Source organism: Urocitellus parryii, chromosome 6 (genome assembly GCF_045843805.1).
Source record: "Urocitellus parryii isolate mUroPar1 chromosome 6, mUroPar1.hap1, whole genome shotgun sequence".
Classification (NCBI taxonomy): domain Eukaryota; kingdom Metazoa; phylum Chordata; class Mammalia; order Rodentia; family Sciuridae; genus Urocitellus; species Urocitellus parryii.
In genome coordinates, this window is record NC_135536.1 from 170860663 (window position 1) to 170886593 (window position 25931).

The 25931-nt window shown below is 38.0% G+C and overlaps 1 protein-coding gene across 1 annotated transcript in view; it reads left to right on the forward strand.

Annotated features, from left to right (window-relative positions):
• Positions 1-2396: 2396 nt before the first annotated feature.
• Positions 2397-25931, forward strand: part of Dnaaf9 (dynein axonemal assembly factor 9) — a 145549-nt gene continuing 122014 nt past the window's right edge. Inside the window, exons 1-2 of the mRNA XM_026409747.2 lie at positions 2397-2473; positions 2755-2846. Coding sequence (XP_026265532.1) covers positions 2764-2846 — 83 coding nt within the window. The 5' untranslated portion in view covers positions 2397-2473; positions 2755-2763. The remainder of the gene's footprint in view (positions 2474-2754; positions 2847-25931) is intronic.

Genomic DNA, 25931 nt, shown 5'->3' on the forward strand with positions numbered 1-25931 from the left:
TAAACTACAAAAAAGTTCTGGTTGAGTGTCCTTGAGTTCAATCCCAGGTACCAAAAAAAAAAAAAAAAAAAAATATATATATATATATATATATACACACATATATGTTCTATATATATGTGTGTTATATGTTTTATATAATATAAAACACACACACACACACACACACACATATATATATATATATATATATATATATATATATATATATATATCTGGCAAATGCAAACCCAAACTACAATGAGACATCGCTTCATATCCACTGAGCTTATCACAACCAAAGAGATAGATGTGGAGAAATTTGAACCCTCAGACCTTGCTAGTGAGAATATAAATGGTGCTCTCTCTTTGGAAAACAGTTTGGAATTCCTCAAAATATTAAACATAGTTTTCCAAGAGCACTAAAAATGTATATCTATGCAAAAATTTATAACAAAGTTCCTACTAGTATTGGCTAAAAAGCAGTAAAAAAAAGAAGAGAAAAAAAAGGTGGAAACAACCCAAATATCCATTAACTGATAAATGGATAAGCACAGTGTGGGGTATTCATATAATGGAATATTTTTCAAACATAAAAAGGAAAAGGAAGAAAAATTCTGATCCATGTTACAACACGGATAAACCTTACAAAAATTATGCAAAATGGAAGAAGCCAGTCACAAAAGACCACATACTGTATGATTCTGATTATATGAGATGCTCATAATAGGCAAATTCAGAGAAAGATTGATGGTTGCCTATGGCTGGGGTGGTTGGGGAAAAATGGGAAATGAATGCTTATTAAGTACAGAGTTTCCTGTTGCTATGATAAAAATATTCTAAAAATGGCCCAGCATGGTAGCTCAGGCCTGCAATTTCAGCGACTCAGGAGACTGAGGCAGGAGATCTCAAATTGGAAGTCATCCCTCACAACTTAGCAAGACTCTGTCTCAAAATGAAAATGAAAAGGGCTGAGAATGTAGTTCAGTGGTAGAGTTACCCTGGGTTCAATCAATGCTTAATAACAAGGAGGTGGAGGAGTTCTAAACATAATTGTGGTACTTTTAAAAATTAATACAGCGACCACAACAAGAATTGGAAAGGTTGTATTTGATGAGTCTCATGGCTTGCATCTCTTCATCTGACACAAATCCAAACTCATACTTAAGTATAAATGGGAATTGAATCTTGAAAGATTTGCAAACTTCCAACTTGTGGGAAAACAACAAAGTTGAACTCCACGTGATGGGGGGAAAAAAAAGCCAAAGACGAATTTCTCATCTGCTTGCAAGGGACAGTCTCTGAACAATGCCAGGGCTTACTTAAAGTTTTAGTAAGTCTGGCCTGTAGGGACTGGTGGTCCTCCAAGAAGTTGGCACATTTAGCAATTAACAGATTCAGCTGTTTTAGACAGTGTGGTTACTTCAACAAGGCAGCTGAGGACGGGCTTTTGAAGCCTAGTTACTGGTGTGAAGCAATTGCTCATTGGCTAGTGTCTAGAAACCGAGAGCTGTCAATGACTGGCTGATTTTCAGAAGCTTGGGCCTGTCACTGATTTACTTTGAGAGGACTGGCTGGTTTTCAGAAGCTAAACCCCTGGAGTGAGGCTGTCGCTGATTGGCTGATTTTCAGAGCATGTGTAGTGATGTGAAGTTATCTCGAATGGTGGTTACTTGGTCAGTATTGGGATTTGAATCAAAAGTCTTTTCCTTTCTTGAATTTGAAAAACATGTACTTTAAATTTGTACTATTTGGTCTTCCTTCAGCGAAATATGCTGGAGACGCCACAGGGATAGTCAAGAGCTTTATATATGGAAGGAGAATTTTCAGTCAGTGCCGTCATTTAAGTGATTGAAAGGCCAATTATTGTGGTGGAAAAAATAGCTCTAGCGAATTATTGTAATTGTTGAAAGATGAATACAGGGAATTTAAAACATCCTGACAAAGTCAAACACAGAACGAAATCATGAAATAGATCTTGTACATACAGGATGCCTGGTAATCCTACCAATAAAATATTTCCCCAATTTTACAGAGAAAAGGACTGGGCTTAGTGGGATTAAGTTTCTGGTCTTTGGCCCGGCAGTCAGAGGCGGGTCGAGCCAGAATCTGAAGAGCAAAGGGCCGGGGTCCTTGGCTGAGAGCCTGAGCCCCTAACGCTCAAGCCCTGCGCAGGGCTGGGTGAGCACTGCTAATGGGAGGGCTGCTAGGAATCTGCGGAGTGTTTGGAGGGTGGGTGCGCAATTAATAAGCAGCCCTTGAGAAGAGATCAGCGCGGCACCGGCCCGGGTGTCCCGGGGATGAAAGCCAGGAGCGGGGAGGTGCCCTAGCTCCAGAGGGTGCAGCGGAAGGTTTCACTGGAAGCCTGAGCTGATGGGGCGGGGCTGGAGAGAGGCTCCGCCCCCCAGAAGCGTCCGTATGCGTGGCTGGGGGGCGCCGGGCAGAGTCCCACTCGATTATCCGGGGTCTTATAACAGGGCAGAGCGGCTCCCAGGTAGCTCTCATACCGGGTACTCCTGCCCGCAACGTCCCGCCCGACCGCCTCGCTGTCTAAATAGGGCGGGGCCCTGCGGCCGCCCATCGGCCCCCCACTCCGGGGCCGTCCCGACGCCCCAGTCCGCGCCCGGGGTTGCGTCCGCCCCGCCCCTCGACGTGCCCCCGCGCGCCGCGCCCCCTCCCACCCGGCACACCCCTCCGCCCCGCCCGGCCACAGAGGGCCCGGAGCCGCCCGGCGGGCCTTAACGACCCTCACAGTGACACGGTCCTCCTCCGCAGCCTGCCGCCATGGACGTATACCCCGTGCACCAGCTAGGGCTGCCCCGCTCACGGTTCCCCGGCAGCTCCGGCCGCGGGTCGCCCTCCGTCAGGTACGCGGGCCCGAGGCCGCAGAGGGGCGGCCGGGGGGGGGATGCGGGATGTCGGGGTCCGGCGACTCCTCCAGCCGCAGGGCGTGGCCCGACATGGCTTCCTTGAGGACGATTCTTAAAACGGCTCCTGGAGAAACGTTTCCCCGGAAGGCGCCCTCTGTAGAGTCCCCTTAATGGCTTCGCTACGGACAACCCTGCAACGGTTCTCTGTGGAGACCCCCGCTATTGTGACATCCCCATCCCCGTAGAACGTTTTCCTTTAGGAGAGGGCGTCCTTTAGAGAACCCGCAGTGGCTTCCCTGTGGATAACTCACTTGCCCTGGTCGTGGAATAGAAACAGCTCTCTCTGAAGTCTCTCGCTCCTACACACAATAGCTCCCCTAAAATAGAACCTTGAATGCGTGCCGCTCAGAAACCGCTTACCTATAAACCCCGGCTATTGTAGGTGTCTAGAGCCTTTACCCGTGACAGTGGCTCCCCTAAAGAGCACCCCCGCCCACTACATACACACCGAGAGCATCTCCCTTATTGCGTGTTTCCCACCTCCCCCTGCCCCAGCCTGAAGCGGGACACCCCCTCAGTCCACGATGGGAGCTCAGATTGGAGGGAGATGGAGGGCATTAGGGTCGCAGGAGTGGAAATTAACTGGATGGGGAGGGAAAAGAGGGTCCGGAACCCCCGAAAGCTCTTGATGCCAGATCCCTGAGTCTAGAGACAGCCTCCAGCTGTCTTGGTATGGTGTGGGGGCTGGCGTTGGAGAGGATTCTTTTGCCTCCTTTTTGTATAAAAGGATCCGTTTCCAGTTTTTATTCCCTGTGTCTTTGGGGTTGACCTTGATAGTCTGGCCATTGTTCATGACCGGCCTGGTATTGGGCTGCAAGAAGAGTGTGGAGGTTGGAATGATGGAGGGGCTGCAGCAGAGATCTTTTGATGGGGAGGGAGAGCTAGCAATGAGCTTTAGTGCTGATTAACTGTCATTAAACCAGACGAGGGTTTTTTGTTTGCATTTTCTTTATCCCAGCCACTTAACAAAGGGAATATGGCTTTTTTCCCTTGAAAGCTTATTAACTTACGTTAAATGGTTTTTCCTATATTCTTGTTATGGTACTTAAGGTGGGTTTTTTTTTTTTTTTGCTTGCCAAACTCTTTTTTTTTTGGGGGGAGGTTGTTTTAACTAGACCAAATTCATGGAAAGCAAGAACTCATTCTTAGAATTCTGTTCCTTCTTTACTTCCTGGAATTCCTTCCCACATCCCAGCACTAATATATGTTTGTTGAATGAATAGAGGATGGAAGAAGGGACTAGTTGGTAATGAAATGATGCATTTAGGAGTCCTAATTTACTTCTAATTCATTGTTAGGCGAATTTCTTTGCCTTTCAATGAAATTCCTTCTGAGCTTTACAGTTTCAAGTGTTCAGTTGATTATGGTAACCATCCCCAATCCATCCCAATATTTATGCCAGATGGTTTCACTGTTTGAAAGTATTTGAACTTTGTATAGAAATTTAGAACTTGGAGCAGCCATCCGTTAAATCCAGCTCTTTGTAGACTTAGGGGTTTATCCCAGATCATCTTGAACTCAGGAATTGTTATTTGAGTTTTTTGAGATTTCTGGGGGTGGGGTGGGGTGGGGAACCAACTTTATGGTAAAAATTCATCTCTAAAGTAATTGCAGCCGTCTTGTTTCCAGTAGCATAGCAGTATGCTTTTTGCTGATTTTCTTTAAAGATAGCATTTTATGTTAAAAAGAAGTTTGTTGGCTGTCTTGAATTAGACATACCCAAACTCTGAATCTTCCATCAAGTGGTTTGCATGAAACTTGTTAGACTTCAGACCTGGATAGTGAAAGGAACACCAAGGCCTGAGTTGTTGTATACCTTTGGTCAAAGAAATTTGGTGAAGGTTTTCCTCCTTTCCCCACTTCTAGTTGAACTTCTTTTCTTACATATTCAAGCCTCCCCCAACCTGTACTGGGGATTGAATCGGTGGTGCTGAGTCACATCCCCAACTTTTTATTTTTTATTTTGAGACAGGGTCTCACTAAGTTGCTGAAGCTGTCCATGAACTTGCTAACCTCCTACTGCAGCCTCCCAAGTCTCTGGGATTATAGGTGTATGTCACGACATCCAACCTTTCCCTCACTTTTTTTTTTCTTTTAATATTTTTTTTAGGGGCTGGGGTTGTGGTTCAGCAGTAGAGCTCTCACCTTGCATGTGTGAAACCCGGGGTTCGATCCTTAGCACCACATAAAAATAAATAAACAAAATGAAGATGTTGTGTCCATGTATAACTAAAAAATATATTTTTTTAGTAGTAGATGGACACATGATATCTTTTTGTTAATTTATTTTTTTAAATTATTTTTTAGTTGTAGGTTGACATAATACCTTTATTTTTATTTTATTTTATTTTTTATGTGGTGCTGAAGATGGAACCCAGTGCTTCATGAATGGGCTCTACCACTGAGCTAATGCCCCAGGCCCTTTCCCTCACTTTTGACACTGAATGTTCCTATCAGGTTTGGGCTCAGCACTTTCCTGTCACCCATATTTGGCTTCTTTGCGGCTCTCTGACTCCTGAGTGATGAAAGAGGCAGGCCTAACTGGTGAAGTTACATTCCTAAAAATCCATAGATAGCATTTACAAGTGCATGGTTCTCTTCTAGTAAGGGAATTCATTTTTACAGATAAAGAATGGAGCTCAGGAGTTAAAATATTGTTGCTCAGAATTAGAGATTTCCTTTTAAGTATATGATAGTCATCAGTGCTGTCCGTCAGCTAATTTTTTGTTTCTGTCTCCTAACCCTCTGGTAGAATTGTACTTGCCTGCCCCTTTGAAGTTGGATATGGCCCGCATATTGCTTTAGGTCAGTGAAATGTGTATAGTAAAAATGTGTAATCCTTCATGATAAAAGCTTCTAGTATGTAATTTGTCATTCTTTTTCCTTCTATCATGATGGCTCTTGCTCCAAATCATGGTTACTGTATCAGTGTAGGACCAGAGTATAAAGAGTGAGGAAAAGTTGAAATGCCACTGGAATTTTGAAATTATTACTAAAATATAACGTAGTCTCTCTGGATTAGTATTAAGAAATTGGTGGAAATCTGGCTGAAATATACTTTCATACTGCCCAAAATTTTTTTAATAGATTCCTGCTTGGGACTTATTTAATAATTTAAATTTCACAACCTCTTTAAGCAAATAATCCAACATACACCATGTTGGATGCCATGGATGCAGACAAATAAGGCAATTAGATATCTATTAGGCAATTCAAAATGATCATGGTCTGGTGTCAAGAGTAATTGGGACTATGGGGATATTGTCCATATGCTGGTGACTCCCAAGTTTTTATTTAAGCCAGCAACTAAATATCGATCCAGGGAGTGATTACACAGAGCAGAGTAATGTCCAAGCCCTGGGATAGTGCCTGTGTAAAGTAAGAGAAGAGTGAAAAGGTTAAAAAAACAAAACAAAAACAGTGTAACATTGTTTTCCAAATTCTAAGGAAAAATGGTTTTCTACCACTGAGGCAAGAGTAGAATCAAGGACATAATCAAGTAGTAGAATCAAAAGTCAAATAATACTGTTGTCTGATGAGAACTAAGAATAAACTATTAGATTGATAATGTGGAGGTCATTGATGACTTTGACAAGAACAATTTTGGAACTGTGGAGTCAAGAGGAAATGAGAAGAATTGAAGAGTGTCATAGTGACATTCTTGTGTGTATGAATATATAACAACAAATCCCACCATTATGTATGATTATAATGTACGAATAAAATGTGTGTCAGGGGAATGATTGTTGTAAGGGAGAGCTGAAGAATAGGACTGTAACTGGAAGGTCATGAGTTATTATGCATTTTTTAGCCAGGCACAGTGGTACACACCTATAATCCCAGCAACTCAGGAAGCTGAGGCAGGAGAATGGCAAGTTCGTGGTCAGCTTCAACAATTTGGTTAAGCCCTAAGCAATTTAGTAAGACCCTGGCTCAAAATAAAAAATGAAAAGGGTTGGGATTATAACTCAGTGGTAAAGCACCCCTGTGTTCAATCCCCAATACAAACAAACAAAATTATCTTTTGTTTTTAGGTGGACAAATATTGTTGCTTATATGTAAATTACTGAGAATGGTGCAGTAGGGAAGATAAATTGATTAAATATAAAGAAGGGACTCTTGAAGGGGAAATGGGAACCAGTAAACAAAAGATATGTTGGCCTCAATCTCCATAAGGGCATTTTGTCAGTAGCAAATTATATGAACTCAAGTACTAGTGTGTTGGTAGTTTTGGGGTGAGAATATGTGAAGTTCTTTTCCAAATATATCTATATTCTCAGATAAATAAGATGGAAGGTCTTCAGCTCAAAGTGAAGGGTGGGAAAGTGTTGGATGTTTGAGGGAAAAGAAGTGTAAAATTCATCTAGGAGAGTGGGAAGAATGAGTTGAGTAAGGAAGTGCTTTAGGATTGTCTGGCAGCACAAGTTCTCATTTAGGATTTGTGGTTATAATTTTTTTTGTAGTATTTGAAATTGAACCCAGAAGTGTTCTACCACTGAGCTATATCCCATTCCTTGCTGTGGTTATAAATTTAAGAAGGCCAGGTATGATGGCATGCGCCTGTGACCCTAGCAATTTAAGAGACTGAAGCAGGAGTTTGACATACCCAAACTCTGAGGCCAGCCTTTGCTTTTTTATAAAAAAATAAAAGGGGCTGGGAATGTATGTAGCTCAGTGGTAAAGTACCCTTGAGTTCAATCCCCTCTATGCCCCAACAAAAATTAAGATGAGATCCAGTTAACACAATTTACATGGTTTCCCTACAGCTGTGTTGAACTGGTTGGATGTGGGTGATATGGGAGAGAGTGGCAGAAGAATAGAACACCACCATTGTAAGAGAGGAGTCAAACAGAGGTGAAGACAATGGTGTGTACTGAGATTAGCATGAATTAGGGTAGGATTCGCAATAGTAGAGCAAAAGAGAATGATTCAGAAGCCAAAATCTTTAGGGAACGAGGAGAACTGAATGACCAGGGACCTGTAGATGTGTGCAACAAGGAGAGAAGAGTGGGTGGTTATTAGTTGACAGCATGAAGAAATCATCCAAAAATAAAATTTCTCAGAATCAAAGGACATGAGTTTCCATATTAAAAAGACTTGCCAAGAATCCAGCACAATATTTGTTCCAGGATTGAGGGTGTAGCTCAGTGTAGAGCACTTGTCTGGCATGCATGAGACCCTGTGTTCCATCCCCAGTAATGAAAAAGAAAAAGAAAAAAAAATCCATGCAAAGGCATGGCATCAGGAAATTTTTGAGCACTCTTAAAATCTAGGAACATCTATAAGTTGCATAGAAAGGGTAAGGGATTATGGGATTCAAGCTGGATTGGAGACTAGAAAATAATGGTGCAAACAGTACCTTCTGAAGGAAAGTAGATTCCTACCCAGAATTCTGAGTCCAGCCAAACTCACAGGTGTGAGGAAAGGATCAAGACATTTCATACATGTAAAGTCTTAAAATTTGACATCCCATGCACATTTTATGAAGAATCTACTGGATGATGTGCTCTGGCAAAATAGTCTATAATCACAGGTTCCTGTGCCTGGCTTCTCTCTTCCGGTTATAGGTGGGATTTCTTCCTTATCAAGGGACTCAACGGAAGGACCTTTTTTTTTTAACCCTTGGAAATTACCAAAAGGGAGGAGATCATTTTTAATTGACATTTTCCACATTGCTTCCCCTAGTGCTTAGATCAGTGTCTAGCACATAATCTGTACTCACTAAATATGAACTGCTGTTGACAGCTATTATGAAACACTGCTTGCACTAATTATTTATTGAGTGAATAGGGAATAATTGAGGTGAAGCAGTGGGTTATGTTAAATTTCATGGGTGTGTAGAGAATTAAGAGTCATACTTGTCAGCTAGCTAGGTGGTGAGAAATTGATTCATAAAAGTGATGCTCTACTGAGAACACTATAATTAAAACTTCCCAGAGGTCAGTTATTTCTTCAGGTGATGTTTATTGGCCAGTTGCCAATGAACTTTTGGGTTATAAATCTACAGAAGTTATAAATGTAGTGCAGATGATCCTTGCCTTAAGAAAACAAAATGCAAAATGCAAAGCAAGATTGTGCCCTTGAATGTCTGAATATGTGAAGTTTCAGCCTGTAATATACTTCTTGGATACTGGCCAAGGAGGCTTGGTGTGCTTCCTATAGAAGCAAAAGGGTATGCTTAGTTAAGCTTTTTTGGCCTTATTTCTGCCCCAGAGGTAGAGGCCTCACAGTTGCCTTTTTACCTGTGTCTAGGATGATAGCATACTGTGGACTCCTATCTGGTGAACATCATGGCATTAGTAGTATACAGTATCTTGACTGGTTCTTAGTTCTGGGGTTCTTCTCTCATGTCATAGCATTTGGAGAAGGGGGAGTGAATGATGAGAGATGTCTTACCTTGTATGTTACACAGTTTAAATTACTGTTTTTGTTCCAAGATTAAAAATAAAAATAAAAAAATTAAGAGAAAAGTAGGCTTCACAATTTGGGTACTTAAAGCCATTATCTGTGATTTTTGAACCCTGGTTTGAAGAAAAAGTAGTTCATTTAGCATGCTTTTTGTTTTTAAGTAATTTTGGATTTATAGATGAGCTGTAAATATGGTGTAGAGTATTCCTGTGTACCCTTTCATGCAGATTTCTCTAAGGATAACATTTTACATATAACTATGGTGTTTATCTCAAAACTAAGAAGTTAATAGTGCTATAATACTTTAGTTTACTTAGTAAACTTTAGTTTAACTTGGACTCCCAACTTTATTTGAATTTCCCCAGTTTTCCTACATGCTCTTTTTCTATTCCAGGATCCACTCCAGGATTCCACACTGCATTTTTATTTGGCATGCTTTTAACAGTCAAAGAAGGGAGGGAAAGTAATTGTGGATGCTTTCTGAATGAAGATTTGTGAAACGACTTTACAAAGAGCAGATTGTTTGAAGAAATACTCATAGAAAGCAGGAAAAAAAGGAAGAAAATGGAAAATAAGGCATCATAACACTGGAATATAGTCAGCAGACTTCTACATAATGTTTCCTTATTATGGTGGTTAACATTTTCTGAAGTTCTTGAAGTTAATTTGTAGAATATTCCCCCACATCCCTCAGTCTTCTACCACTGAACCAAATCCTCAATCCCCCCTCCTCAAATTTTTTTTGAGACAGAGTCGCTTAAGTTGTGGACACTAGCTTCTTGCATCAGCCTCCCAAATTGTTGGGATTACAGGCATGTGCTGCCACTGTGCTTAGCTCTAGTTTTTAGAGTATTTAATTTAGAAATTATAAATATTTGTGAATTGTGATTAGGCAGTTTTTAGGAAAGGTTGCCTATAATTTAGGAACTACATTTGGCAACTGGTAAAAGAAGCCTGGCAAAAATGACATTAGAGTTTATTTTCTCTTGTTAAAGAGTTATATTAGGAAAAGATAGGCCAGTTCTGGTGTAAAATCATCAAGTTTACCATGCCTCTTCTGTGTTTGTATTTTATTATTTTTAGCAAGTGGCTTTTATCTTTACCTTAGCCCCATGGTCACACAATGGTTGCAGGATCTCTTCAGTGCCATCGTATCTGTCAGGCATGAAGATAAGGAAAGGAGTATTCCTCTTAGTCAATTCAGTATCCTCCATGTTTTTTTCCATACTGGGTGTTGAACCCAGGGCCTTCTACATGCAAGATAAACACACTACCACTGAGCTATATTCCCAGCTCTTTTATTTTGAGACAAGTTCTCACTAAGTTGCCCAGAATGATCTTAAACTTGTAGTCCTCCTGCCTCAACCTACCAAGTCAGTACCTCCTTTTAAATTTTATGTTTTCCATATTTTTTAATTGGTACCTTATTGTTGTGCATAATGTTGGGATTTATTGTTATATATTCCTGCATGCACACAATATAACAATATAATTTGGCCAGTGTCATGTTTTAGTATTTCTCCTTTTCTTCCCCACCTCTCTCCCCCTGGTCCCTTTCCTCTACTCTACTGATCTCTTTTTTCTCCCTAGCTTCCACAAATAAGAGAAAATATACAATCCTTGACTTACTGAGTTTGGCTTATTTCACTTAATGTAATGTTCCATCCATTTTCCTGCTATTAAATAACATAATTTTGTTGTTCTTTATGGTGGAATAAAACTCCATTATGTATATATACCACATTTTTTTATCCATTCATTCTTTGATTGACACCTAGGCTGGTTTCATAGTTTGGCTATTGTGAATTGTGCTGCCATAAATATAGATATGCAATTATCACTAAGTATGATGACTTAAAATTCTTTAGGTTAAATACTGAGGAATGGTATAGCTGGGTCATATGGTGGCTCCATGCCTAGTATTTTTTTCAGGGTACCAGGGATTGAACTCAGGGGCACTCAGCCCTATTTTGTATTTTATTTAGAGACAGGGTCTCACTGAATTACCTAATGCCTCGCATTTGCTGAGGCTGGTTTTGAACTTGTGATCCTCCTTCCTCAGCCGTGCCCGGCTACCATGCCTCGTCTTTTGAAGAACCTCCAGGCTGATTTTCATAGTGGTTGTACTAATTTACAATCCTACTAACACTGTAAAAGTGTTCCTTTTTCTTCACATCCTTTCCAGCATTTATTATTGTTTGTATTCTTGGTGGCTCCCTTTCATTCAGTGTACACACACACACACACACACACACACACACACATATCTTCATGTTTAGGTTTCATATTTAGTGTATTTGTTCTATTCACCTTATCATATATCCATACTTCTCTTCATCCATCCTGTTTTTTAATACTTTTGAAAATAAGTAGTAGATATCAATGTGCTTCAATCCTAAACATGTCTTGAGATTGATTTTGTAATTTGAAGAATGTTTTACTGGGCCTGGTTCTGCATTCCTCCAATCCCAGTGACTCAGAAGGCTGAGGCAGGAGGATTGCAAGTTCAAGGCCATCCTCTGCAATTTAGCAAAACCCTTTCTCAAAATAAAAAAAAAAAGTACTGGGGAAGTAGATCAGTGGTAGAGCATCCCTGGCTTCAATCCTCAGTATAAAAACAAAATAAAAAATGAAGAATGTTTTGTTTTTACAAATGACAAAAACTTGACTCAAAGGATTTAAGTAAAGAAGGCAATGTGTTGGTTTACTTGGCTAGAAGGAATATGGAGATTTAGACTGACAGGAGGAGCTGAGCTGCAAGGAACTAGGGCCTTATGCATTAGAACCAGGACTCTGCTATCGAGATGGTTTACTTTATAGTCTGTGCTGCCTTTCATTTCTTATTCTCACTACCTTTCTGCTTTCTTTTTTTTCCTATCAACATGCCTTGCCCAAGGCAGGAAAGATGACTTCCACATTCTTTTTGCACCATGACCCTGAAGTTCATTTCTCCTCTAACCCTAAAACATGTCCATGGAAAGGACTTCAAATGACCTGGCTTGCCCTGGTAAATCATGATGGGATGCTGTGGCCAGGAACAAGCAGAGTATATGTTACCTAACAGAGTCAGGATAGAGATGGAAAGCATGCCGAGTTAAGTGTATATCTAAGAAAGCTTCCCATTCATTCTTTGAGCCTTTCATAATCCTGGTGCTTGATTAGGAATGGAGAACTACAAATGTAAAAATCCTAAATAAAACAGTAATATATTGAGTCTAGAATATTACTTCTAGCACATATAGATTTTGTCCCAGAAATGGAAGATGAATGAACTGTTCATTACTAAAAAGTCTATTAATGAAATTATCAGACAAGTAGTAGTAGTAGACCCCCCCCCCAAAAAAAAACCAAACAAACCCAGCTGCTTAAAATTTAACACTTATTTATGACTTAAACCAGCTGTTCATGATAAGGTTCTAGCCAATATGAGAGAAGCCAAAGAAATAATCATCTGTTACTTGGAACATTGCAATAGCCTTCCCCCCTTTCTTTCTTTCTTTCTTTTCTTTCTTTTGCTTTTGTGATGCTTGGCATAGAATCCAGGGCCTCACACATGCTAGGTAAGCAGTCTACCACTGAGCCACATTCCCAGCTCTGCAGTGGACTCTTAATTGGTCTTTCAGGTTCAACTATTACCTCCCTTCTGTTTGCTCTCAATACAGCAAATAAAGGGATCTTATTAAAATGTATTTCATATTAGGCATTCCTCTTTTCAAAGTACTTCTAGCAGAAATTCAAATCATCAGCTACAAGACCTTAACTAATCCGCACCCCTCCTTTTAATGTAATCTCTTACTATTTTCTTCACTCTGTTCCATGCACATGGATATCAGGAACACTCCCTGTAGCACCTTTAAACTTGCTTCGTAACTGTGATTTCACTTCCAGTCTTTAAGCAAAGGTACTCTTGGTGAGGTCTTTCCTGATATTTCTGTTTAAAACTCTAATCTACTCTTTTCCTAAGCCTCAAATTCTCCTACTTACCACCATATGACAAATGTATTTTATTTATTTTAACTCATTGCTTCTGCATTGAAATTTAAGTTCCAAGGTTTTTGTCCCAGGGATTTTTGCCCTTTCTTTCATTGTTAAATGCTCTGAACAGTGCCAGACACAGAATAGGTGCTCAAAACTTGATGAATTAATGATTTGGGATAAAATCTGAAAATATTTGAAAAGGTAAGAAAACTATTAATTCACTACTTGGAAAACTTACAAAAAAAAATCTATTAAAATTAGAGTTTAGCAAATATAAACTCTGAAAAATGTAGTGTATTCAAGATAGCATTCAAAATGGGGACAAAAATTATAAGATGCATAGGAATCAACCTAATAAGAATATGCAAGACCTATTTTATAAATGAAAATATAAAACTTTTTTTTTTTAAAGAGAGAGTGAGAGAGGAGGGGGGGGAGAGAGAGAGAGAGAGAGAATTTTTTTTTAATATTTATTTTTTAGTTCTCGGCGGACACAACATCTTTGTTGGTATGTGGTGCTGAGGATTGAACCCGGGTCGCACGCATGCCAGGCGAGCGCGCTATTGATTGAGCCACATCCCCAGCCCGAAAATATAAAACTTTTAGAGTATGAAACAGAATAGGAGGGAGAGATGTTTCTGAATGGGGATCTCAGTACTGTCCAGACTCAATATGATTGTGAATTCTCAACAGACTTTTATGGAATTTGACAAGCTATTTTTATACTTCATCTCTTTTTCTTTCTTTTTGGTACTGGGGATTGAACTCAGGGGCACTCAACCACTGAGCCTTATCCCCTGCCCAATTTTTGTATTTTATTTAGAGACAGGGTCTCACTGAGTTGCTGAGGCTAGCTTTGAACTCTCCATCCTCCTGCTTTTAGCCTCCCGAGCTGCTGGGATTATGGGCATGTGCCACTGCCCACCCCCACTGTTTTTATACTTCATCTTGAAAGGAAAATGTTAAGGAATACTCCTCTGTGGGACCTTGGCACATGCTACATAGCTGTGATCTCACTTCTGGGCTTTATGCAAAGGTACTCTTGGTGAGGCCTTTCCTAATAATTTCTGCTTAAAACCTCAATCTACTGTCTTTCTAGGATTCACAGTTGTGGAATCTTTTATTTATTTATTTAATTTTATTTTTTTATTTGTAGTTGCACACAATACCTTTATTTATATGTGGTGCTGAGGATCGAACCCAGGGCCTTGCACATGCTAGGCGAGCCACAACCCCAGTCCCACAACTGTGGAATCTTTAAAGCAATAATAGAAGGACTTATCAGTTATAAAAATAATCTATATACTAGAAAATTGAAGTACTAGCATACCTTAAGAGCTTTGATTGTTTTTTAAAGTGTAATATTTCTGTGAGAATAGATAAATGGATCAAGATCCAAATGTTAGATCTAGCTACATAGGGCGGTTTAACATATGCTACAAATGGTATTCTAAATCAGAGAATTAAAAGGATAAACATATGGTCTTGGAATATTCACTTATATTTTGGAGAACAAAGTTCAGTTACATTCTTGCTCCACAAAAGTAAATATTCCAGAGCTAAGAAAAAAAATTCACAAATGAAATGCTGGTGTTTATTATTTATGATGCTGAGTGGAGAAGGCACAAAAGGAAAATAGAAGACCCTTAAGCTTAAAAGTAAAGGTAGACTTAATTCTATAAAACTTTGACACAAAAGTGTAGAGGATGAGGAAAATATTTGCAACATATAGCCAAAGAATTTTTTTTTTGCAATATGGTGAAGTATAAAATGACTAAATAGAAAGTGGACAAAGAACATGGATATGCATTCATAGAAAAGAAATGTAAATGATCAAAAAACATTTCCCTAGTGATTAGGGAAAACAAATTATAACGGAATAGGTGAATGGTTTAGGAGAACAGTGTGGTAAGATCTATCAGATTTTAAAATGCAGATACCTCTTAACCTTGCAGTGCTACTTTTAGGTCTCTACTGTACAGAAACTTTGCTTGTTCTAAAGGTGGATATATACGGTTGCTTAATATAGAATTATTTGCAATAGCAAAATAAAAACCCGTAATGTTCAATTAACATCCAGTTAAATTAAAACAAAAGATAAAGTATATAGCAGGATTTTTTTTTTTGGTTTTGTTTTGTTGTTGGGTTTTTTGTTTTGGTTTTTTTTTTTTTTTTTTTTTTTTAGTATTAGGATTGAACCTAGGGGTATTCTAGCACTGAGCTATACTCCTAGGCCTTTTTCAATTTTTAGTTTTTTGGGTTTTTTTGAGAACAAGGTTTTGCTAAGTTGACCAGGCTGCCTTGAACTTGAAATTCTCCTGCCTCAGTCTCCTGAGTTGCAGGCAAGTGTCACCATGCCATATAGTGTACCACAGTCTTTAAAGTGAGTTTCAGCAAGCTCTGAAAGAAAATGAACGCCAACTAAGAATTCTAAAACCAAGCTTCACATTTAAAGATGAAATAAAAACCTTCCATGATAAACAAAAGTTAAAAGAATTCACAACTAGAAAGCCTGAACTACTGAATATTCTCAACAAAATATCCCATGAAGATGAAATGAAAAGAAAAAGTGAAAACCAGCAAAGAGAGGAACTACATTAAAGGAATAGACAATCAAATTAATAATCAGAAATAAACCAGAATGACTGGGAATACAAATCATATCTCAATAATAACCTTGAATGTTAATGGCCTAAACTCATCAATCAAAAGACATAGACTGGGGCTGGGGATGTGGCTCAAGCGATAGTGCGCTCGCCTGACATGTGTGGGGCTCTGGGTTCGATCCTCAGCACCACATAAAAACAAAGATGTTGTGTCCACTGAAAACTAAAAATAAATATTAAAAAATTATATTTCCCTCTCTTTTTTTAAAAAAAGACATAGACTGGCAGATTGGATTAAAAAACAAGCCCCAACAATATGCTGTCTCTAAGAGACTCACCTTGCAGGCAAAAACATCCACAGATTGAAAGTGAAAGGATGGGAAAAAAATATCACTCACATGGATTGTGTAAACAAGCAAGGGGTTTCTATCCTCATTTCACATAAAGTGGACTTCAAGTCAAAGTTAATCAGAAGGGACAAAGAAGGACATTTCATACTGATAAAAGGAATTATATATCAATAAGACATAAAAATTGTAAATATGCCCCAAACAATGGAGTATCTATGTACATCAAACAAACCCTTCTCAATTTCAAGAATCAAATAGATTACACACAATAATACTAGGTGACTTCAACACACCTATATCATCACTGGATTGATCCTCCAAACAAAAGCTGAACAGGGCTTGGGTTGTAGCTCAGTGGTAGAGTGCTTGCCAAGTATGTGTCAGTTCCTGGGTTTGTCCTCATCACCACATAAAGATAAATTAATAAAATAAAAAAGTATTGTGTTGCGGGGCACCCTAGCTCATGACTGTAATCCCAGCAGCTTGGGAGGTTGAGACAAGAGGATCTGAGTTCAAAGACAGCCTTAGCAAAAGTGAGGTGCTAAGCAAATAAAATAAAAACTACAAAATAGGGCTGGGGGTGTGGTTGAGTGCCCCTGAGTTCAATCTTTGGTACCCCCCCCAAAAAAAAACAAAAAGAAAAAACATATTGTGTCCATCTACAACTACAAAATTTAAAAAAACCCAAAAATTTATAGAACTAAATAATAAATCAATAATTTAGACTTAACATATATAGAATATATCATCCATCAAGGAGCAAATACACTTTCTTCTCAGCAGCACGTGGATCCTTCTTTAAAATAGACCATGTATTATGCCTTAAAGCAACTCTTACCAAATGCAAAAAAATAGAGATAATACCCTGCATTCTAGCAGATCATAATAGAATGAAATTAGAAATCAGTGATAAAATAAAAAATAGCAGCTACTCTAACACCTGGATACCCTATTGAATGACAATACTCTATTGAATGACAAATGGATAGCAGGAGAAATCAGGGATGAAATAAAAAATACTTAGAGATAAGTGAGAATAGTGATACAACATATCAAATTCTGTGGGACACTATGAAGTCAGTGCTAAGAGAAAAATTCATTGCATTGAGCTCATTCCTTAAAAGAATAAAAACTCAATAAATAAATAACATTACATCTCAAAGCCCTAGAAAAAGAACAAATCAACACCTAAAGTAGTAGAAGACAGTAAAAATTTAAAATCAGAACTGAAATCAATGAAATTGAAACAAAAGAAACAATTAAAAAAATTGACAAAACAAAAACTTGTTTCTTTGAAAAAATAAAATTTATAAACCCTTAGCCACACTAACAGAGAAAACTCAAATTACTAAAATGGAGCATCTATGTACAGTTTCAAGCACGAAATAGAAGATGCCATCAAAAGCCTACCAATTAAGAAAAGCCCAGTTCTATAAGACTTCAAAGAAGAATTAACACCAATACTCCTCAAATTATTCCAAGAAATAGAAAAGGAGGGAATGCTTCCAAACTCATTCTATGAAGCTAGTATCACACTGATACCCAAACCAGACAAAGGCACACTAAGGAAAGAACACTTCAGACCAATATCCCTGATGAACATAGATGCAAAAGTTCTCAATAAAATTCTGGCAAATCATATACAAAAACATTAAAAAGATAGTGCACCACAATCAAGTGGAGTTCAACATATGGAAATCATTAAACATAATTCATTACATCAGTAGACTTAAAGACAAGAATCATATGATCATCTCAATATATGCAGAAAAAGCATTTGACAAAATACAGCACCTCTTCCTGTTTAAAACAGTAGAAAAACTAGGGATAGTAGGAATATACCCCAACATAAACCCAAGGCCAACATCATTCTAAATGGGAAAAAACTGAATGCATTCCTTCTAAAACCTGAAACGAGTTTTATTTCACCACTTTTATTTAATATCATCCTTGAAACTCTAGCCAGAGCAATTAGAAGAGAGAAATTAAAGGAATACAAACAGGAAAAGAAGAGCACAAACTATCACTATTTGCTGACATGTATATTTAGAAGACCCAAAAAATTCTACCAGAAAACTTCTAAAACTAATAAATGAATTCGGCAAAGTAGCAGGATATAAAATTAACATCCATAAATCAAATGCATTCCTATATATCAGTGATGAATCCACTGAAAGAGAAATTAGGAAAACTACCCCATTTATTATAGCTTCAAAAAAAATTGGGAATCAATCTAACAAAAGATGTGAAAAATCTCTACAATGAAAACTACAGAACACTAAAGAAAGAAATAGAAGGAAACTGTAGAAAGTAGAAAGATCTGCCATGCTCTTGGATAGGCAGAATTAACATTATTAAAATGGCCATACTACCAAAAGTGCTATACAGATTTAATGCAATTCCTGTTAAAATTCCAATGACATTGTTCATAGAAATAGAAAAGGCACTCATGAAATTCATTTGGAAAAATAAGAGACCCAGAATAGCCAAAGCAATCCTTAGCAAGAAAAGTGAAGCAGGAGGCATCACAATCCCAGATCATTAATTATACGACAGAGATATGATAACAAAAATGGCATGGTATAGGCACCAAAACAGACACACAGACCAATTGTACAGAATAGAAGACATAGAAACTCACATAAATACAGTTACCTGGCACTAGATAAAGGCACTATAAACATACATTGGAGAAAAGATAGTGTCTTCAACAAATGGTGCTGGAAAAACTGGAAATTTGTATGTAGCAAAATGAAATTAAACACCTATTTCTCACTGTGCACAAAACTCAACTCAAAGTGGATCAAGGACTTAGGCATTAGAACAGAGACTCTGTGTGTAATAGAAGAAAAAGTAGGGCCACCATATTGGCTTAGGAACTTAACAAGACTCCTAAAGTGCAAGAAGTAAAATCAAGAATCAATAAGTGTGATGGGGGGGTCTCAGGTTGTGGCTCAGTGGTAGAGTCCTTGCCTAGCATGCATGAAGCACTGGGTTTGATCCTTAGCACCACATAAAAATAAGTAAATAAAGACATTGTGTCCATCTACAATTAAAAAAAAATTATTAAAAATAAATGTGATGGGGCTGGGGATGTGGCTCAAGCGGTAGCACGCTTGCCTGGCATGCGTGTGGCCCGGGTTCGATCCTCAGCACCACATACAAAGATGTTGTGTCTGCCAAAAACTAAAAAATAAATATTAAAAAAAATTAAAAAATAAATGTGATGGAATCAAACTAATAAGCTTTTTCACAGCAGAGGAAACAAGATTGTGAAGAGAGAGACTATAGAATGAGAGATCTTTACTGCTTGCACCTCAGAGCATTAATCTCCAGGATAAATAAAGAACACAAAAAACTTAACACCAAAAAACCCCAAATAAATCAATAAATGGGCAAAGGAACTGAATAGACACTTCACAGAAGAAATACAAATGGTTAAAAAATGTATAAAAAATGGCCAGGCACAGTGGCGCACACATTCCTATAATCCCAGTGGCTCGGGAGGCTGAGACAGGAGGATCGTGAGTTCAAGGTCAGCCTCAGCAAAAGTGAGGCACTAAGCAACTCAGTGAGACCCTGTCTCTAAATAAAATACACAATAGGGCTGGGGATGTGGCTCAGTGGAAGAGTGCCCCTAAGTTTAATCCCTGATACAAAATATATATATATATATATATATATATATATATATATATATATATATATATTTTACATATATATATAAAATATGAGAAAATGTTCCACATCTCTAGAAATTAGAGAAGAAATTCAAATTAAAACCACACAGATTTCATCTCACTCCAGTCAGAATGACAGTTATCAAGAATATAGGAACAATAAATGTGGGAGGCTGCCATATCATATGACCAGCATTTTTCCTCTCCTGATTGGTTGAGGCACTGTCCGTCATCCCTCATGATCTGGCTACTTTTAAGTGGCTGTAGACGGTAGCCCCGATCTTGAGAGTAGTAAAAATGCAGCCAGATGTGTCTTCATGCTTAGGCTTGCCTTCCTGCAGCCCCATGGGTCAAGCTATGCTCACCTGTTGCTTTGTGATATTACCCCTTGTTCTGTTTAGGATAGAATGTTCCATGAAAACCCCCCACGTGTGCCCCCTTCTTTTGCTCTGCCTTTGGGTGTGGCCTTCCTAGACGTCAGTCAACCTGCTGACTGCAGACATCTTGAAGCTAGATTCAGCCCCTTGAAACCTGACCCCTTGACTCATTTGAATGGCTTCTCCTCAATAAAAGAGGTCAGCATGTGCTCGACCTCTCTCTCTCTCTCTTTCTGTAGACGCTTAAGGTCAGAGGAGCTGGTACAGGAACCCCAAAGAAAAAGTTATCTCTGTGGTTATTTCACACGGCCCAGTTCCCCTAGAGTGACCCTGAGTGTTTTAGTTGCAAGGAACGCGACAAATAACTGTTGGTGAAGATGTGGGGAAAAAAGGTATACTCACATTCTCACATTGCTGGTAAGACTGCAAATTGGTGTGACGACTCTGGAGAGCCATATGGAAATTTCTCAGAAAATTTGGAATGGACCCACCATTTGACCCAATTATCCCACTCCTCGGTTTATACCCAAAGAACTTAAAAATGGCATACTACAGTTACCTAGCCATATCAATGTTTATTGCAGCTTAATTCATAATAGGTAAGCTATTGAACCAACCTAGGTGCCCTTTAACAGATGAATGGATTAAAAAAATTATATATATAAATTATATATATATAAAATTACATATATATATATATATACACACATATACACATACATACACACACAATGGAATATTACTTTACCTTAAAAAATGAAATTTTGGCATATGTTGATAAATGGATGGAGCTGGAGAATATCATGCTAAGGGAAATAAGCCAATTCCAAAGAACCATTTTACTCCTACGTAACTTCCTTTTACATTTCTTTTAAAAAAGGACACTGATGGGCTGGGGATGTGGCTCAAGCGGTAGAGCGTTCACCTGGCATGCGCGTGGCTCTGGGTTCAATCCTCAGCACCACATACAGATATTATGTCCGCCAAAAACTAAAAAATAAATATTAAAAAATTTCTCTCTCTCTCTTTAAAAAAAATAAAAAAGGACACTGAAGTACAGAAGCAGGAATATTTTCTCTGCTATGCAGATGCTAATTCATAATAAGGGGGTGGGGCTAGGGAGAATAGGGGTAGTAGAGATTAGACAGAGAGGAGTGAAGGGAAGAAAGGGGAGTTGGGAGTAAGAAGGATGGTAGCATGAATTTGACATTATTACTTTATGTGTATATATCATTACATGACCAGTGTAATTCTACATCATGTACAGAAGAATGAGCAGTTACATCCATTTATGTATGATGTGTCAAAATGTATTCTACTGTCATATGCAACTAATTTGAACAAATTTTAAAAAGTGAAATTTAGTTCTATATGCTAAATTGGAAATATTTCCATTGAATAATGTTAAATGAAAAAAAGCATGTTTAGAACAGTTACATATTTTATTTTATTTACATAAATAGCTCCCCCCAAAACCCACCCAGCAAGATCCTTGTCAAATTATATCAATTTCCTAAGGTATTAGTCAGATTTGTATAAGGATTTGTATAATTCAGTAAATATTTTAATTTACCAAAATATTCAAAACATGAAGCAAACAATATTTTCAAAATTAAAAAGTAAATTACAGAGGAAAAAACAGTTAAATTTTTTTTTCCAATTTATTTTCATCATTTCCAGGGAACCAGAGGAATCAAATACAAATAAAACAGTGGGATGTAGCAGAAAGAAAATTTTCAAAATCAGGTTTTGTTGCTATTAATCTTGGGCAAACTGCATCAGTTTAGGTTGTTCTTTCTTCATATAGTTTACCGTCATGTCCAACGTTGGAGTCTAAATCCAAGGAAAATCAGAAATAAATTATAGCATGAAAGCAACATATTTGATTTGAGCTACAGTTATTGGCTTGGCTGAGTTTACATATCTTCTAAAGATGGAATGCTGTAAAGACACAGGCAACTGTAAACCTACCAAGGATGTGCCAGCCATCTTCAGGTAGACCTGTGAGCTTTGAGACAGTGTTATTGCCAAGGTTTGGTGTATGTTTCATAGTTTCTATTAAAGGAAAAAGACTCGTTGGATACATAGATCATCATAGTGGTGACTGGGGATGAGGATCCATGAAGACTTTACTTTTCCATGTAATATTCAATTTTTTCATTAAAAAAGACAATATATTATATATGTAAATTCAAAAGCACTAATGTAGATAAAAACAAATATTCAAGATGTTAAAAGTTGTTAATTTTCTCAGGACACCGTGGCTCGCACCTGTAATCCCAGCAGCTTGGGAAGCTGAGACAGGAGAATTGCATGTTCAAAGCCAGCCTTAGCAACTGCGAGGCACTAAGCAACTCAGTGAGACCCTGTCTCTAAGTAAAATACAAAATAGGGCTGGGGATGTGGCTCAGTTGTCTAGAACCCCTGAGTTGAATCCTGTACCAAACAAATAAAAAAACCAAAAATTTGTTTATTTGGGGTGCTGGAAATGTTAAGTGATTGTGTTTTTTGTTTTTTTTTTTCTTTTTTGGTACTGGGGATTGAACATAGGGATACTTCACCACTGAGCTACACCCCAGCACTCCAGTCATTTTTATTTTTTATTTCGAGACCAGGTCTTGACAAGGTGCTAAGGGTTTTGCCCATCCTGGCCTTGAACTTGCAATTTTCCTCTCTCAGTCTCCTCAGTTGCTGGGATTATAGAGGTGCACCAGCATGCCTGGTGGATTATGGTTTTCTTTATGGTTTTTTGTGTTTTAATTAATTAATTATTTATTTTAGTTAAAAGGTAAATAATTCAGTAGATGTCATGTTTCATGCTTCAGTGACAATAGGCTATGTTCTGGTTAAAAATTAAATTTGGAAAGCAAGAAAATGTATAGAGGGAAAAAAAAGAAATGAATTTAGTTTCACCCATTTGATAAGAAAATGAGAAACACTAATTAGGATGTTTTACTCTGAGAAGAGTAAGGTCTTTTTACGTTTTATGTGCTCCTACTTTATTTGGTCGATACTTGTGGAAAAGAAGCTCTGTTTTCTGTATTGTCCTGGCTTTTTACAGCAGGAGTCAGGGAGCTGTTTATTTCTTGGTCACATGAACTGTTCATGCTTTTTGTCACTGGCTGGTTGTAAGTTTGAAAACCAAAGAGCTCTTGGTAAACTTGGCAGTTAGTTAGCTCACTGGTGGATGGATTGGGAAATAGGCCAAAGAGGCAATTTGATGAAATCTTTCTAGTGCAGACAGAAAATGATTACAAGATCAGTCTTCGGTTAAACTTGAAAAACTAACGAGGGGCAAGTAATCATTTACTGAAGAAAGAAGTTTTCTGAATGTTCTTGCTATTTCCGGTCCAGCTGCTCCATATAACCCTTTCCTCCTAGTCCCCCAATTTTTATGATGTGAAAATATTCAAACCTACAGAACTGCTGAAAGAATAATACAATGAATTGATCTTTAGCTCACCATAGATTCAACCTTTTTTTAAAAAATTTTTTTGTAGTTGTAGATAGGCAGAATTTCTTTATTTTATTTGCTTGTTTTTATGTGGTGCTAAGGATCAAACTCAGGGCCTCACAGATGCTAGGCAAGAGCTCTACCACTGAGCTACAGCCCCAGCCCTAGATTCAGCCATTTTTTGGCAGGGAGTACTGGGGGTTGAACTCAGAGGTACTGGACCATTGAGCCACATCCCCAGCCCTATTTTGTATTTTATTTAGAGACAGGGTCTTACTAAGTTGCTTAGTGCCTTGCAGTTGCATAGGCTGGCTTTGAACTTGCAATTCTCCTGTCTCAGCCTCCCAAGCCACTGGGATTACAGCCATGCGCCACTGCACCCTGCAGATTCAGCCATTTTTAACTTGTTGCCACATGTGCTTTATCTTTTTTCTTCTTTCCTCAATCTTTCTTATTTCATGTTAAACCATTCTTAAATAAATTGCAGCCATTATGACATTTTACTCCTATCTACTTCCTTATATATCTCTAAGAAAAAGGACGCTGAACTATAGAAGCACAATTACATTATTTCACTTAAGAAAATTAACAGTGGATCCCTAATAGCATCAGTTTTTCTAGTCGGTATTCAGATTTCCTCAGATGTCTCAAGATATTTCCTTGTTTTCATTCTTTTTTTAATCAAATGAAGTTCTTCCTCTCTTTTTTTTTAAAAAATATTTTTTTTTAGTTGTCAATGGATTTATTTTATGCGGTGCTGAGAATCAATCCAGTGCCTCACACATGCTAGGCAAGTGCTCTACCACTGATCTACAACCCCAGCCCTCTGTTGTTTTTGTTTCATATGATATTGACATTTTTATTTTTTTTTTTTGTGTGTGTGTGTGTGTGTTTGTTGCCAGAGATTGAACCCAAGGCCTCATATATGCCAGGCAGACTCTCTACTACTGAGCCCCATCTCCAACCCAACATTTTTTTAATTCTAAAAAGTTGTATTAACTGGGTATATAAAGAACTCAAAAAACTTAACACCAAAAACAAACAAACCAACCAAATAACCCAATCAATAAATGGGCAAAGGAACTGAAAAGACACTTCAAAGAAGAAGAAATACAGTTGGTCAACAGATAATATGAAAAAATGTCCCACATCTCTAGGAATTAGAGAAATGCAAATTAAAACCACACTGAGATTTCATCTTACTCCAATCAGAATGGCAATTATCAAGTATACAAGTAACAATAAATGTTGATGAGCATGTAGGGGAAAAGGTTTACTCATACATTGCTGGGGAACTGCAAATTGGTGCGACCACTCTCAGAAAATAATGGAACAACCATTTGGCCTAGTTAGGTATATGTGCTGCAGGACTTAAAATCAGCACAATACAATGACACAGCCAAATCAATGTTTGTAGCAGCTAGTTCACAATAGCTAAGCTATGGAACCAACCTAGGTACTCTTCAACAAATGAATGATAGAAAATGTGGAATATACACATAATGGAATATTACTCATCCTTAGAGAAGAATGAAATTATGGCCTTTGCTGGTCAATGGAAGGAGCTAGAGAATATCATGCTAAGGAAACAAGCCAATCTCAAAAAACCAAAGGCCAAATGTTCTCTCTGGTATGTGGATACTAACATAAAATAAGGAGGGGGGATATAAATTCTTTGGCTTAGACAAAGGGGAATGAAGGGAAGAGAAGCAGGATGGGAATAGGAAAGACAGTAGAATGAATCAGACATAACTTTGCTATGTTCATATATGAATGCACAACCAGTGAAACTCTACATCATGTACAACTGCAAGAATGAGATTCTAATTAAGAGTGTTTTACTTTATGTATGTATAATATATCAAAATACATCTAAAAAGAACAAAAAAAGTCTAAAAAGTTGTATTAAGGTGCATGTAACAATTATTTTCATCTTAGCTGGTCTTAAGTGCACAGTTTAGTAGCATTAAAGTACATTCATATAACTTATTAGACTAAAAGCACCACCATCCATCCTCGTAACTCTCTTCATCTCGAAAAATATAAATTCTGTTCTTATTAAACTCCTTGCAACCACCATTCTACTTTCTCTCTGTGAATATTTGTTAATAGGCCATATCTGCAAATAGGGGCAATTTTATTTCTTCCTTTCCATTTTTTATGTCTTTA